The 17,018-nt window shown below is 34.2% G+C and overlaps 1 protein-coding gene across 1 annotated transcript in view; it reads left to right on the forward strand.

Annotated features, from left to right (window-relative positions):
• LOC115213222 (low-density lipoprotein receptor-related protein 4) overlaps positions 1 to 17,018 on the forward strand; it is a 457,280-nt gene that overhangs the window by 196,917 nt on the left and 243,345 nt on the right. Inside the window, exon 2 of the mRNA XM_036503508.1 lies at positions 7,422 to 7,556. Within this exon, the coding sequence (XP_036359401.1) occupies positions 7,422 to 7,556 (135 nt within the window). The remainder of the gene's footprint in view (positions 1 to 7,421; positions 7,557 to 17,018) is intronic.

Below are 17,018 nucleotides of genomic sequence, written 5' to 3' on the forward strand. Positions count from 1 at the left end.
AAAATATTTGGCAAGACTTGTCAGCTATTTCTAAAGGTTTGCTTTTATATTTCATGTTCTGGCCCCCCATTTACTTTTCATTTCACTAGGCGCATCAGAACGCATACAATAGATCCCTGGAATGTGTTCAAGGGGCAAGAATTTTAATCTATTGGATTGTAAGGCATTAAACAAATGGTCTTGATTAAATGCATCTGGGGTTAAGTGGAATGGGGGTTATCTTGGGAGAGCTCATCAACCAAGCTATATTCTCAGGAAGAATTAATACACCATCCCTGCACACTAATGGACCAATGAACTGAAGCACCTCACCAGTTCTACAGAAATGCTGCTAACTGGTACCATGAGTTATTCCTATCCTGCAACACTAATTTTCAACTAGATAGGCAAGGCCATTTGAGAGATAAATGTTTTGCCTCTTGACCCAAAGCAGTGCAGGTTACAGGATGCAAACAAACAGACAATCTTTCAGTTATTTTCTTTAGTAAACAATTATCTTTTTCTTGTTCCAGTCATTGGACTGCAGTTTGTTAGGGCTCTGCCTTGAAGGGTTTAGTAGTGGAACAAATTAACACCAGTACTTATTTTTTAAAAGTCTGTTACTTATTCTATCACTCTCATTTACCAAAACTGTTACATTACTGGGATGTAAATAAACCAACACTGGTTGTCAAACAGTTGAGGACACACACATACACATACACACACATGATGGACTTCAACACAGTTTCCATTTATCAATATTCCCTCACAGAGTATTGGTTAGCCTGCTGGTTGGTCTGGAGCAGTTGGAGAAAATACTTGCCAAAAGTGCTGCATAGTGGGAATGAACCTGAAATCTTGTGGTTACAAAGCAAACATTGACTAAAGCAACAGCTTTTGTTTTTAATTTCAACAACAATATGGTAACAAATGGGTTAATGGGGAAGAGAATAGCAAACACGATTTAAGGGTCTAGGTTAGAAGTGTTGATCTGCCAGCAAGTTCAGACATAGGGAGACCATTGTAGTAGTAGTGACAGCAGAAGCAGAGAGTTCTTGGCTCAATTATGAAGAAGACATGAGGTGAGTGAAGATGTATTCATGAACTACAGAAAACGTATTGGTTAAGTTAGGATTAATTAGCATGACAATAGTAAATATCCTATCCACTATTACACATGTGAGTAGTGACTCATAAGATAGCAGTGTTAATGAATATTTTCTATAAGACACAATGTAATGCAAAGACAGTATTCTGTGTTTGCCAAGGGAGTTGGAGGATTTGCTTATTTTTCTCCTGATTTGCTTTCAGATTCAGTTCTAACTTTCTAGAATATGACTTGCATTTAAGAATGCATTGAACAAAAGTATTAACTTGTAGCCAAAAGATAAATATATTATTAACTTAACTGAGTGAGAAAGGAGTATAAATGTGCCAAGACGGTAGTTCATTTGAAAAACAAGCAACAACAGATTTTAGTTGTTGGTGCTGCCAAATATAGGTTCAAAGAGAAATCAATAAAAGAATGGTTAGATTCAATTCTATGTTCAATAGAAAGATATCAGTTCAGAAGAATAATAACACACAGTTCAAGAAAACTTCATTTGTGTGAATAGTAACTAGTTAATGTAATTCAGATGCTGTTTTCTTAAGCAAAGTAGCATAGTTACTATAAAAGCTTTATATTTCTATAGGTGTTTTCTCCAACTGTGCAAGTACCATAGAACTGTGATGATTATCTAGCAAGTAATGTATGGCTTTCAACTATAGGCACAAGGCCTGAAATTTTGGGAAAGATGCTAGTCAATGACATTGACCCCAGTATGTAACTAGTACTTATTTTATTGACCTTCAAAGGATGAAAGGTAAAGTCGACCTTGATGGAATTTGAACTTAGAATGTAAATAATCTGAAGAAATGTTGCTTAGCATTTTGTCCAACATGCTAACAATTTTGCTAGCTCACCACTTTAGCAAGTAATGAAATTTTCATGTTCATTCTCCAGCTGAGTTTGTTTTATTTCATGTCATCTTGTCCCTTTGGTTTCCAGCTGATTCTATGTGATTCACATTTGTCTAAGTCAAGCATTCCCTCTTTGGGACCAGAAATTACTTGAGGCTTCAACAATTACTAATCCTCATTAAAGCTCAGGTGAAACTTGAGTGATCTCACATCTTGGAGAGTGCAGCTGCTGCATTTTAGATCACATACCCATACATTCTGGACCACATTCAAAGAAAGTGCAGCCGACAGATTTGCATGAAGTTGCTCCCACCTCTGAACTGCAAATTTGCTGTCTCCTCTCTCTGCCTTCTCTATTGCTTTTTAAGGCTTCTGCGCCTTAAAGCTAACTGTTTTTGTATCACTTCCATTCAAGCACACTTGTGTGTCTCTCCCTCTTTTCATCCTCCTCCTCTGTCTGTTTTCCATGCTGGCATGAGTTCGATGGTTTGACAGAAGCTGGCTAGCAAGAGGGCTGCACCAGACTCCAATTGTCTGTTTTAACGTTTTTGGCTTCGTAAATAACATGTGGGAGTATAACAAGCAGTAGTGTCATTGGCCAATAAGAGGGTTTCTACTTGGTTGCTCAACTTAAAACAAAACAGCAACCAAATTTCCTCACATCACACCCTATTACCTTAAAAAAGAAGGGCTGATCATAATTGAATGTCTTTTATCATATACCTACTTGTAAGTGGATTTGGTAAATGGACACTGAAATAAGCCCATCATATATAAATATAAATATATAATATATATATATATATAATATATAATATATATATATATTATATATATATATATATATATCATCATCATCATTTAACGTCAGCTTTCCATGCTAGCATGGGCTGAATGAATGACTGAGGGCTAGTGAACCAGATGGCTGCACCAGGCTTCAATCTTGATCTGGCAGAATTTCTATAGCTTGATGCCCTTCCTAACGCCAACCACTCCGAGGGTGTAGTGGGTGCTTTTACATGCCACCGGCACAGGGCCAGTCAAGTGGTACTGGCAACAACCTCACTCGAATCTTTTACACATGCCACCGGCACAGGTGCTAGTAAGGCGATGCTGGTAACGGTATATATTTGTGTGTGTGTGTGTGTATCTATGTGTGCCTGTGTTTATCCACCACCACCACTTGACAATTGTTGTTGATGTGTTTACGTCCTCATAACTTTGCAGCTCAGCAAAAGAGATCAATAGAATAAGTATCAGGCTTAGAAAAAAATAAGTCCTGCAGTTGATTTGTTCAATTAAAACCTGTCAAGGCAGTGCCCCAGCATGGCCACAGTCAAATGACTGAAACAAGTAAAAGATTTTAAAAAATAAAAGATAAATGAGTGTTACACTTGACAGAGTAATCTGAAGGCTAAAGGGTTAGATTATCTCCAGAAAACTAGAAAATCCAGAAATCCAGGACATTTCCAGTCCTAAGCTTGCTTGATAATTGGTCTGGTGCTGTGTATGAGTTCAAATTCTTCCACTACAATCACTGACTTTTTTAAAACTCAGTACAAGAAAACAACGAGGTGTTTAACTGTGATTTAACAGCCTAATGGTTTATGAGACTTAATGAAAATAGGAAATCAAATTGTATTAGAATTGAAGATATTAGTACAAAACCCCTAATGACACTCTTGAAGAGTTAATCATTGACTCTTTTGTTTTTGCTGGAAGATGTAAATTAATTACTCTTCGGACTTCCATAATGGGGTGGGTATTAAAGCTGGATTAATCCTTACAAATGAGAAAATGTTGTTAAATTAAAAGATTTGCTTTAAAAAAGAAAACGGAAAAGAAAAGAAAATATTATGCTTTAGCTAGAAGGTAAACATTTTGGCACTGCACTAATTGTTCTTGTTAGCTGTGAAGATTCTAATTTCTAACCTGTCAGCATGACTTAACTTGGAAGATGCATTTGAAAGAAGGTGAATCCAGTTTTTTTTTTTTGCTCACAGCTGAATTTAATTACTTTAATTATTTGTGATTTTGGAAACTAATGACCTTTTGCGCTTGAAGATCGTTTATTTATCTTTATTATTATTTATTATTTTTTTTGGTTATATTTCAGTTTACTTGAAATGCACATGCATACAAACGCTCTGTGTGTCTCTCTCTCTCTTACACACACACACAATAAACAGGCATATACTTCACACACACAGTCACTATACTAACTTCACTGCATTCACCTAAGTCAATGAATGAGTTAGTCTCTACTTGGTTGCTTCACATGCTACGAAATGGCAACCATATTTTCCTCATATTGCACCCTATTACCTTAAAATAGATGAGATGTCCATGGCTGGAATGCCTTTAACATTCACACAAGGAAGCTTGTGTGAATGAATGAATGAATGAGTGTGTGTGTGTTTGTGCATGTTCATACACATACAAAGTGACAGATGTTTATTTTCTTGGGCCCCAGGAAGAATAAAAATGTAGCAGACTTCAGTGGAATTTCAACTTGGAAATATACAGAGATGAAACTGATGTTCTATTGTCTTAGCCATATTCTCTTGCTTAAATATGGATCTTCTTTTTATTCTTTGAAAAGCTAGTGGAATGCATAGTTTGTCCTATTCATCTCACTTCCTAATTTATATCTATTCTGTCATCCCATGGAATGAAACGCAAAGGCCTCACCCTCATGAGATTTGAACTCAGATCATAGAGGGACAAGTCTGAATAAATACTTCAAGAAAATTTTTTTGCCATCATGCTAGACTCTTCTGCCTATTCATCACTGCTAGATTTCAATTCTTAGTTTGCTAAGCACGTGACCATATTTTGTAGCTTCTAGAGAGATGTGAGAAAATAGATGAGATTTTTGTAAGTGAAGACATTATTGCTTGTGAGAATTCTTTTAGCTAGCATTAGAAATTGTGACCTTGGCATTAATGGTAGTATAAATATGAACCACAGATAGTCTGGCCAGGTGATATGTGGTTTGTGCATGGGTTTGTCACCATTGCAATGATATTTGCTTTGATTGGGTTATCACAAGCTCTGGGTAGTATAACATCCTTACTTCATGAATAACTACATCTCTTTTTACTTTACTGTATCCTGTATAACTTTTTATTTTCATATCTATAACCTGCTTTACTGTGGAATGTGTGTGTGTATATAAATATATATATATGTGTCAAAATTGTAATGATATTTGCTTGATAACTGATGAGGGATTGAGCAGCTCTATGTCCACTCTGTGTATGTGTGTATGTTTTCCTCCATATGTTCATTTGTTGTCTTCTTGAGCTACATTTTTATTAAGTATTATTATTATTATTATTATTTTTACTATGGTTAAGGCAGCAAGCTGGCAGAATCATTAGCACACAGCTTTAATAATAAATGGAAATAAGAATAATGGTGGTAATAATAGTGATATTAATAATAACAATGATAATAATTTAGTCAAAACTCATGTCAGATCAGAGGAAATATTAACAATGACAAATAGTAAAAAAAAAAAGAAAAAAAATTATTATTATCATTATTATTGTAAATATATAGAATTTTTATGTGTGTGTGTGTGTGTGCATTCCCTTGTCTTGATAGTTGTAAATGTGTATCACTGTCATACGAGTGATGTTCGTTTCCAGCCTTCTGACAAAAGCATTTCTAGCCATGTGAAATATAACTCTACTTAAGAACAAGCGATAGTTGGTGACAGTAAGGATATCTGGCCATAGAAGAATCAGCCACAAGAAATTCCATCTGACCTATGCAAGCATGGGAAAATGGACAGTAAACAGTGATGAGGATATTCATAATTTTATTCATTCGCTCTGTAAAGCACTCTGATTTCTGTAGCAGCCACACTCTTGCAGCAATAACATCTATTTGAATTGAATTCTACCAAAGTATAATACTTGATGTATCAGATTTCTCAATTACAATTCTCCTTTAAGTTTAAATTTCAAAATTGGATTGCTGAAAAATTACACAGATTGAAATATGTGAATGCAACTGTAATATTAGAACATTGAACAAATACGAAATAGATTAACTGCATATAATTCTAATTGTAATTGAATATATCGATGACTTGTTTTTCGGATGGTTCTTTGACTTTTGTTCACATGTAGCCATTTGCCACTCACTAACCAATGTTATTTTATCATGGAGATAATGAAGAACCCATAATGAATGTACATAACTCCCCAAAAAAAGAAAAAGAAATTTCTTTTTCTATTAAATAGCTTTCTGTGAAAATGTAAATCTAGTTTTACCGTTGCTGCTTTCATGCACACTCGTGTGTATGTGTGTGTGTATGCCTATATATATATATATATATATATATATATATATATATATAGAGAGAGAGAGAGAGAGAGAGAGAGAGAGAGAGAGAGAGACACACACACAGACAGATAAATAACACAACTGTGTTTGAGCTTGATCTTTGTTAATGAATTTTATTAGTTTTAAGGAGGAACATTGTTAATATTTTTGAGTGCAGAGAGGGAGAGAGGGAGGTATATGTACTTAACACATGTGGGGACTTTAAACAATTATATTAAAATCTTACTCAGCATTGCATTATTTAGTTCCATAAATTCTAAAAGCTTGTCTAATTGTTTGAATGCTTTATATTGAGTGGTAAGGCAGTCATGGCTTCTAAATAAGGTTAAGTGACATTAGCAGAAGGCTGAGGCTCATTCTCATTAGCTTGTTTGAAGCATGTGGTGGAATCAGTATCTTAACAAATGTCAATAGCTGTTAGATGGCAGATAATGGTAGCATAAGAAATAGCTTCCTTGTTTTCATTAGAATGTCCAATGCAATATAAATTTCAGTTACTTTTTGTAGGATGTCATTAACAGATAATGGCTTAAAATTAGTTGATGGAGAGTTCTACTGATGTTAGAACTATGATAGTTTGATTTCCTTACTAAGGAACATAACTGGTTGTTGGAATATGTGCAGTTTCTTGTAGGGACAAAATCAACAGTTTTGCTCTCAGGATAAGGACCTTGATGAAAATGTTCCAAGTTAGGAGATATTTCTCTGATTCTGTCCCTGTAGGCAGAGTATATATGCTGAGTGTGCCTTCCCTTGGAGTCATTGACTGTAAGCTCTGTGTAGTTCTTTGGGATACCATCAAATTTACTCCTATCCAAGCCATGTTAACATGATAAAACAGTTGTTAAACGAAACAAATCAATGAAGGAATGGCTGCATGGTTAAAAACCTTGCTTTGCAACCGTGTGGTTTCGAGTTCAGTTCCAGTGTGCAGAGCACTTTGGGAAAGTGTTTTCTACTATAGCTCCAGACTGAAACAAGTAAAAAATAAAAGAACACGCACACACACACACACACATGTTTATATTGTCATATGTGTGTTTGTTTTACATACACAAATATATTTGTATTAATCCGCTTGCATTTTATTTGTACTCACTTTCATTTTCTTTCTCTTACAGTTCTCACTGCCACCGACTGTCAGTGTTCGGAGAGTATGTTTAGTTGTGGTGATAGCAAATGTACATGCATTCCAGTAGCTTTGGTGTGCGATAAAGATTACGATTGTGCCAACAAGAATGACGAGAAACATTGCAGTAGGTAATTTTTTTTCAGTATGACTGTAACCACAAAGTGATTTCTTTTTTTTCCATTTATACCACATACTTAGTAATTTGCATGCTTCTTCTGCACAAAAATAATCCAAATTTTTTTTTCTTTAATAATACATTTATATCACTTAAAATAAATTGTTTTCTCTATTTATGAAAGTTCATAAAATTGGTGCTTGTCTTTTGATTTTCTTTGTGTAACCATTTTTGTGACTGTTTCTAACAAAATATACAAACAACCTAAATGCATGAATTATCTGTCTATCTATATATATATATATATATATATATATATATATATATTTTCTTTTGGTGATGCATGAATTTTATTATCTTGAGAAAATATGACAATCTATTTTGGAACTGTGGATCTCAAAGTATGTAAAGCTGTAAATAATTGCATGTAAAAATGGGGTTGAAAAACTCCCTTTTTGGATAAAAAAAAAAGTTGACGGTTACCTGTGGGACTTGAACCTGTAGATATGATGAGTGTTCTACTAATGGAGCAAATCAATCTTTCGAATTTCTCTATTCATTTTAGAAACTTTATTCTTACTGGTAACAATTGTATATTGATGTCATATCAATTTTATAAACTTTCAAGAAAACCTGAAATATTTCTTTTTTGGGAAACAATGGATCTTGAAGCACGTGATAGCATATAAATATTGGGTTGAAAAATCCTTTTGAATAGAAGGCTTCATCATCATCATCTTTTAATGTCCGCTTTCCATGCTAGTATGGGTTGGACGATTTGACTGAGGGCTGGCAAACCAGATCAATCTTGATCTGGCAGAGTTTCTACAGCTGGATGCCCTTCCTAACGCCAACCACTCCGAGAATGTAGTGGATGCTTTTACGTGCCAGCCAGGTGGTACTGGCAACGACCTCGCTTGAATCTTTTTACACATGTCACCGGCACAGGTGCCAGTAAGGTGATGCTGGTAATGATCACGCTCGGATGGTGTCTTTTTACGTGCCACTGGCACGGAGGCCAGAAAGCTGCTCTGGCAACGATCGCACTCAGATCATGCTCTTAATACCCTACTAGCATGAGGCTCAAGTGCCAGTAAGGTGATGCTGGTAACGATCACACTCGAATGGTGCCTTTTATGTGCCACTGGCACGGAAGCTGGTTAGCCACTCTGTCAATGATCACACTCATATGGTGCTCTTTGCACCCCGCTAGCACGGACGCCAGTCATCAAATTTTATTTTGAAGATTGAGTGTAGTATTTAACCTTTCTCGATGGTGTTTGGAACACAACAAAGGTGTCTCATAAAATTATGTTTAAAGTTAAATATTAAACTTTTGGCAGATTTAGGTACCCTAGACGCGTATATCATGATGGTACCCCTACCACTACTTCAGAAGTTGAGGGCAGCAAGGTATAGAAACAAAAGTACCTCACAATTTTTTTTAAAGATATTTGGTGGCATCCAAAGAATAAAAGTATACAACATTGGTTGTTACTAAGTATTTTATATTTCTAAGAATTTTTTCTTTTTTTTTTTTGTAAATAAGGTGCAGGTGTGGCTGTGTGGTAAGAAGCTTGCTTCCCAACCTTGTGATTCTGGGTTCAGACTCACTGTGTGGCACCTTGAGAAAGTGCCTTCTACTATATCCTTGTGCTGATTAAAGCCTTGTGAGTAGAATTAGTAGACGGAAACTGAAAGAAGCTTGTCGTGTGTATGTTTGTGTTTGTCACTTGCCATTGCTTGACAATTGGTGTTGGTCTATTTACATCCCTGTAGCTTAGCAGTTTAGCAAAAGAACTGATAGAATAAGTACTAGGCTTTAAAAAAAATCCTGGGGTTGATTTGTTCCAGTAAAACCTTTCAAGATAGTGCCCCAGCATGGCCACAGTCAAATGGCTGAAACAAGTAAAAGATAAAAGATAAAGCTTGCATCATTAAAGTAATTTTTTGTAAATAAAGAACGCATTATTAACCCTTTAACAGCAAATTTAAATTTTATGGTTATTTCAGTAATTGTGTTAAATGAGGGGAATAAAAGAATGAATTGGTGGTGTTTTTGTTTGTTGAGTCACATTGCCTCAATAAACTTGACAGCAGAAAATACTTGCAAACGTGACATTCCTCAACTGATCATAGATTGGTATATAAAACTATTTTTCTGTAGTTAAGAGTAATGAAATTTTGAGTGGTTATATTTGATTTCCACAGCAAAAGGATCAAAGTAATTTCCTACTGCATATTTTAGCTTTTGTATCATACAATCCTCCGTGGTTTTAAGTGGCCTGATTTCAAAAGGTATAAACAGATGAAAATTGGTTCCTCTATACAGGACAGTAATTACTTGCATGAAGCAAGAATTCTGAAAAGATTTTGTGTCTTTTCTTCACAGTTTGTTATTGTATTTATTTAGCCTCAGGTCATGTTTATGAGCAAAGACACAACTGTGACAGGCTATTTCTAGAATATCTATTGATTGCAGACAGCAGGGACTGGGAACCTTATTAACAAGGATCAATTGAAAGTGCATAGCAACCTGTGAGAATCTATGCTCAAGAAAATAATGACTTTTTAATTTCACAAATTCATAGATTTACAATTTATATTAAATTATTTTATCTTGAGGCTTAAATCCTTTTGTTTTATGTGTGTATTTGTGTGTTTTGAAACATTGACAATAGGCTGTTTCAGTGTTGAAAGTATAGATCTGCACTTTATTTGATCTGAGATATTTGAGATAAATATCATAATAAAAAGGATAACCGAAAAATAATTGCTAACTCATCTTCTTTCAATACCTTATTTAGTTGAACATTTCATCTTTACAACTTGACATACTAATAATCTTAATTCATTTATTTGTCAAAAAAAAAAAAAACATTATAAGGGTGGGGGTTGTAAAGTTCCTGGCTTTGGGTAAAAGAAAATATAGGAAGATAAGTTAATTATTATTTTACTCAACATATTCTCCCCTTTCAGATTCACACACTTATTGCAGCAGTCCTTCAGTTTTTCTAAGCCCTGTAAAAGAACTTGGAAGGTTGGGCCTCCAACCAGGCCTTTCACAACACCCTTAAAATGGAGAACTTTTCAGCACCTCTTCGGGTTTATCAGTCAAGGAACATGGCACATGCTACTGAAACATCCTTATCACCCTTGCTATGTTACTGGGGTATATGTTCTTTTGAACACGTTTTCTATTTAGAAAAGATTAAAGGTTTTAAATTGTTTTCTGCTGGCTACACAAATTCTTCCCTCTCCAGTATAACTTTTTTTGTTTTGTTTCAAAGGGATTTTAGATTTGCATATCATCAAAAAGAGCCTTGAAAATCCTTTTCAGGTTTATGCTATTTATCATATTTATGTTATTTCTTTCTTTTTTTTAATTATTTTTGGCCTTGATAATGCTTTTGCTAAATTAGAAATGTGGGTTAAATATTTTGGTTGCTGTATATCACATTTTGTTAAATCTCTTCAGGTTCAACCCTTTAGCATTTCAACGAGTTATATCCAGCCAAAAATATTCTAACTGTTTTATGTTCAAACTAGCTACATCAGCCCCACATACCAACCCTACAATATCATTCTAAAAAATTAACAGTTATCTCATCATGATCTCAAAGCTACAAAATAATGCATTTATAATTCAAAACAATGTGAATAAATAAGCATTACTTTTGAGAGAATAAAGTGAATGCTAAATTGTTAACTAAAAATGTTTTAACCCTTCATTACCTGTTGTGTTATACATAGCACATATCAATTTTTACATCATTAAATGTATAATGGTACTCTCATTATATAACAGAAGCTGTTTTTATTTTTCATTGGTTTTTATAAGGAGTGTTCAGAAGAGACTTATAGTTTTTTTATCTTTTACTTTCACAAGACTGCGACCATACTGGGGCACCACCTTGAAGAATTACAGTTGAATGAATTGACCCCAGTGCTTATTGTTTTATGTAAAGCCTGGTACTTATTCTATTGGTATCATTTGCCAAACTGCTAAGTTACAGGGACATAAACACACCAACACCAGTTGTCAAGTAGTAGTGGTGGTGGACAAACACATATGACGGGCTTCTTTCAGTTTCCATCTACCAAATCGATTCACAAGGCTTTGAGCAGCTCAAGGCTATATAAGTAGAAGACATTTGCCAAGGTGGGACTGAACTTGGAACCGTGTGGTTGAGGAGCCAGCCATTATCCATTTGTAGTTTTTCAATCATAATATTGTTGAAAGCAATGCATAGCTAAATGGGCTGTTTGTTTGTTCACATTTTCAACTCTCTTAAAACACATTTGCTGACTTTTTGTCAGGTGACATGCCTAGACAACACTGTTTTCTACAACACCCTCTCACCATTTTGCTTTATAAACACATAAATATGTATGATGGCATTCCATACTTTATATTTTCTTATAAACCTTATTTTTATTAGTTTTATTAGCTGTTATATTTCTCTGTATTTTCCATTTTCAACCTATATTTCACTACTTTTGAAAGCGCATTGTGTGTTTGTGTTTGTCTGTTTCCAATCCATCACAAAGCCATGTCTGGCTAAGGAGAAATATTACCTTGCTTGGAAACAGGTGAGGGTAGGCAACAGGAAGGGCATGTGGTTGTAAGAATCTGCCTCAGTGAATTTTTGTCTAATACATGTAAGTGGAAAAGTGAATGTTAAAATGATGATGATAATAATGAAATTATTATATATATATATATATATATATATCATTTATTCATTCCTTCATGATACCACAAGAGGTAAAATATTTACTCTGAATAATGCATCTTGAAAGAAGATTGAAAGATAGAATAATTTGATGACTGAAAAAGAAAAAAGGCAAGAAGAGGGAAAAGTAATATTGTATGTAACATGCAGTGAATCTATTGTAGTGTTAAAGGAATATAATATACATAAGCATTACAAAATAAAGCTGTCATCTCACTCTTCTCATCTAGCAGGGAAGCTATATCATTAAAAACATGAAGGCTTGAAGCAAAGTATTTTAAAACAGTTGTTTTTTACTAGTATAAGTGCTAATAATGAACCTGTAACTAAAGCTTGTTTGGAGTGGCTTATTTGTTAGTTAAGAAAAGAAAACAATATACTGATGGTGAATTAATTAAACCATATATGATAGCAACAACAGAAGTATGTTCAGTGGGTGAGTAGGTGGTAAGATTTATTCCAGAATATTAGTCTTTCTGCAAAAAGCAGTATCTGGGAGAGTCAAAGACACAGGAGACAACATCCTGTGCTAATTAAACAATAAAACACAAGATGTCCAGTGGCTTTGTCTGGTTCTTGATGAATCAACAGATGCGTTTGACAATTCAGTACTGCTTTTGTTCATTTGGGGGATTAATAAATAACTTTGAAGTGACGGAAGAACTAGCTTCAGTGAGCAGCAGGCATCAAGGAACTTACTGGTGAAAATATTTTCAGAAAAAGTGGAGAAAGCATTTGACTAATATAATTTGGTCTGGAAACATATCAAAGTTATAATAACTGATCGTGGGGGTAAAAAAAAAATGCATAGAAAAAGATTGTATTTAACTAATTTACAAAGCTTGCGACAGTGAGGTATGTCTACACTTTTAGTTCTTGTAGTGTTTTACAGCATCTTTTATCAGCAGACACTTTATGGAAAGCATTTAATTATTTCATGTGTGATGTAACCAGTTGTATCAACAAAGAATTTTATTTGATTGAATGTACTCAGTTATTGCCAGTTTTGAAAAATTTTGTGAAGAAATAAAAGTTGAATATTATGATTTGCCATGCTACATTCCGTCGTAATATGGTTTAGCTGTGGTGAAGTTATCTCTAATTTTTTGATCTTCAGATTGAAGTTAACATTAAACATATTTTTTTTTTCTTTTAATGAGAAATATTTTTTCTCAGCCAATCTCAATGGTGAAGGATTGTGGAAAATGTCATTCCGAGCTACCATAACGACATAATCTCAATAACTTAAATCTTAGATACAAAACAATTCAGAACTTATATAAGATATACTCTGCTGTGAAAGCTTTCCAACATTAAGTTAACCCTTGCTTTTTCATTCCCAGCAAAGGCGAATAACTTCATCTACAATTACTGTTATGAAAAAATACAACTATGAAGCAAATTTTTTATTTCCTTTCAAAAATTGCTCAAGATAATTCTTACTAGTCTGAAGTTAGTTTCAACAGTGTAGTTTTTTAGGTTAGAATGAAAATGTAAAAGAATTTTAAATCTTTCAAAATACATTTGATTGCATTATTGAGGAACTTCTGTTAGATTTTAAACAAGAAGTTATTGGCCTGCAGTCTACTGATATGTTGGAAAACCAGTTCAAAAGAAGGAAAACTTGATTGACTTTTACAAATATGTCTGAGACGAAGGATGTTTTTCTTTTAAATTTGTTGCTTGGCATTATAACATTTGGCATAGCCTATTTATGTGGTTAAAACATTTTCAAAGATAATGTAATGATTAAATCTGTGTATTGGTCCATGTTGACTGATTACCAATTGCAATCAGGTTTGAATACAGAAACCACATTTTGATATATTATTCCTTACAACTTGAAAAAAAAAAAAATCATAATAGCTTGATAGTAAGTAGAAGGTTCATGTAAGGTATATATATTTCTAAAATGAAAAACATCAAATTGAAGGAAAAAAAGGGAAGGAGAGAAAAAAAAAATGCTCTTTCTGTTGCCTAGTATGATCATGTTTTCACTCTTTTATTCCGCTTGGTTTGCAAAATAAAATATTTCCAATCCTGCCTGACAGAGAATATTTCTACATAGAAGTTTCTGGTTGATATATTTTTCATAGGGTTATCTTTGTTTATAGGACCTTTTGGTTAACAACTGAAACCAATGAGAGTAAAGCATTTGAACCATGATTCCTAAAGTTTCAAAACTGTTTGAATCTTTGATATGAGTTGCATCACAGATAGTTTAAAAATTTTTCTGCTTTTCTTTGTATATCTAAGGTAGCACCTTTGGTAAGTGTCTTTTTGGGCTGATCAGTCATGTGAGTGGAGATGGTAAACAGAAACTGGAAGGAGCCCATTTTGTGTGTGTGTGTGTGTGTGTGTGTGCACGTGTGCGTGTGTGTGCATGTATCCTTGTTTTGACAGCACATAATAGTTGCAAACAAACATCATATTGTAAGCGATGTTGTTTATTTTTAGTCTTCCATGAAATATGTTTAGCCATGGACAAATACTACCTTACTTGGAAATAGGTGAGTGTTGGTGACAGGAAAGGCATCTGGCCGTAGACAATTTGCCAATATAAACTTTATACGACCTGTGCAAGCATGGAAAAGTATCTGATAAAATGATGATGATCATCATCATATATTTTCTTGTTTTAAGATAGGGCTAATTAAGTTTTTGATTCAGTCAGATACAGTTTATTATCGGTGCTTAATTTCAACAATTTATTGCATCAACTATACTACTTTTTGTGTGTCCTTTCATGCATTTCAACCAGACTTTAGATTGTTTATAGACAACTTGATTGTTTGTTCCATCTGTACCATTATTTATGCTTGTGGATACCGTTTCCTGTTTGCCTCTAACCTGTCAGCCACCGTTTACTTATAAACACACACATATACTTCTTCCTGCTATACCTACCTCTGTAATTTCAATAAAGGCACTTCTGTTTATGGTATGATACTTACAATTATTGCCCAGCACTAGAAATTCCTTTTATACCTTCCTCTGTAATCTCAATGAAGACAACTTCTGTTTATGATATGAATGTTACAGTTATTAGAAAGCAGTAAGTTTTCAACAAACTAAATCTGTGACACAGTTTAGATTCTCAGTAGGAATCCTTCCAGTTCACTTATGTAACTTAACCAATTCCCCTGGGAAAAGCATCGGTGTCATAATTTATCATTTCTTTTAATCCTTTTAGATTTAAAGTAATGGCATTTGTTGTGTGTTAGATTATTAACTGCTGGTGTCATTTTGTTCCATAGCTTGCTGTTCTTGTTTCTAAGTTCAAATTTCAACTAGGTTGAAAATATAAGTACTTAGCATTTATTGGGTCAATGAATTGAATATTAATTCTTCCTTTTCCTAAATGCTTGTCTAGTTCGTGAGAAATCATCATCACCACCACCACCACCACCACCATCATCATCATCATTGATAATATAAAATACCAGTTAAGTCTTCAGATCAATGTAGTCATGTAACCCCCCCCCCCTAAATTTATTGGCAATGTGCCAAAATTTAAAACAATTATTATTATTATTATTATTATTTCGTCTGTCTTTATTTTCTGAGTTCTAATTCTGCCAAGGATGACTTTTGCCTATCATTCTTTCAGGGTTAATAAATTAAGTACCGGTTGCATACTGGTTTTGATGTAATCGACTCACCCCCTACCCTGAAATTTCAGGCCTTGTGCCTATAGAAGAAAGGATCATCATCATCATCAAGGCAAGCTAGCTAGCAAAATCGTGCTTAGTGGCATTTCATCTGTTTTTATATTCTGAGTTCAAATTCTGCCTATCATCCTTTTTGGGTTGATAAAATGGGTACCAGTTGAACACTGGGGTCTATTTAATTAACTGAGTCCCTTTCTTCAACTTGCTGGCCTTGAGCCAAAATTTGAAACAATTATTATTATCATCATAAATATGGAAAACATTGATATTATTAGAATTCTTTGAATTATTAGAATTATATGGAAATTTGTGTGTGTGTGTGAGAAATTTGGTTCTGCTTGTCTTCATTAACACAGTCTGTACAAAAAACAGTAAAACTATTTACGGTTTCCTATAAAATTGAAGTCCCCTCAATCAGTGGACATGTGATGATCAGGGCAACAAAAAATATTTGAAAAATAAGTAGGAGTTGGCAACAATAAGAACATTTGGTCATAGAAAATCTGCTTCAATAAACTTTGTCCGATCCCTGCCGTCCAGGAAAAATGGGCTTAAAAACAACAATGGTGATGATCTTTTTATTTTATTTTATTTCTTACTAGTTTCAATCATTGGACTGCTTCTTTACTGCGGCACTACCTTAGAGGGGTTTTAGGCAAACAAATTGACACCTATACTTATTTTTTAAGCTCGATACTTATTCTGTCAATCTCATTTGCTGAACCACAAAGTTAAGTGTGCATAGACAAGCCAATACTGGTTGACAAGAAATGAAGTGGGATGGGGTGGCAAACAATGAAACATACACCTGTGCATATGCGCATACACACACACACACACACACACAAAGGAGTGCTGAAAAGTTCCTGCTTTGGGTAAAAGAAACTACCGAAGGATCAGTTAATTATGATCATATTCGATGTATTCCCCTTTCAGATTCACACACTTATTGCAGTGGTCCTTCAGTTGTTCTAAGCCCTGTAAAAAAAACTTTGAAGGTTGGGCTTCCAAGCAGGCCCATTGCAATATTCTTAAAACCAGGAACTTTTCAGCACCCCATAAGT

The sequence above is a fragment of the Octopus sinensis genome, linkage group LG6 (genome assembly GCF_006345805.1).
Source record: "Octopus sinensis linkage group LG6, ASM634580v1, whole genome shotgun sequence".
Lineage (NCBI taxonomy): Eukaryota > Metazoa > Mollusca > Cephalopoda > Octopoda > Octopodidae > Octopus > Octopus sinensis.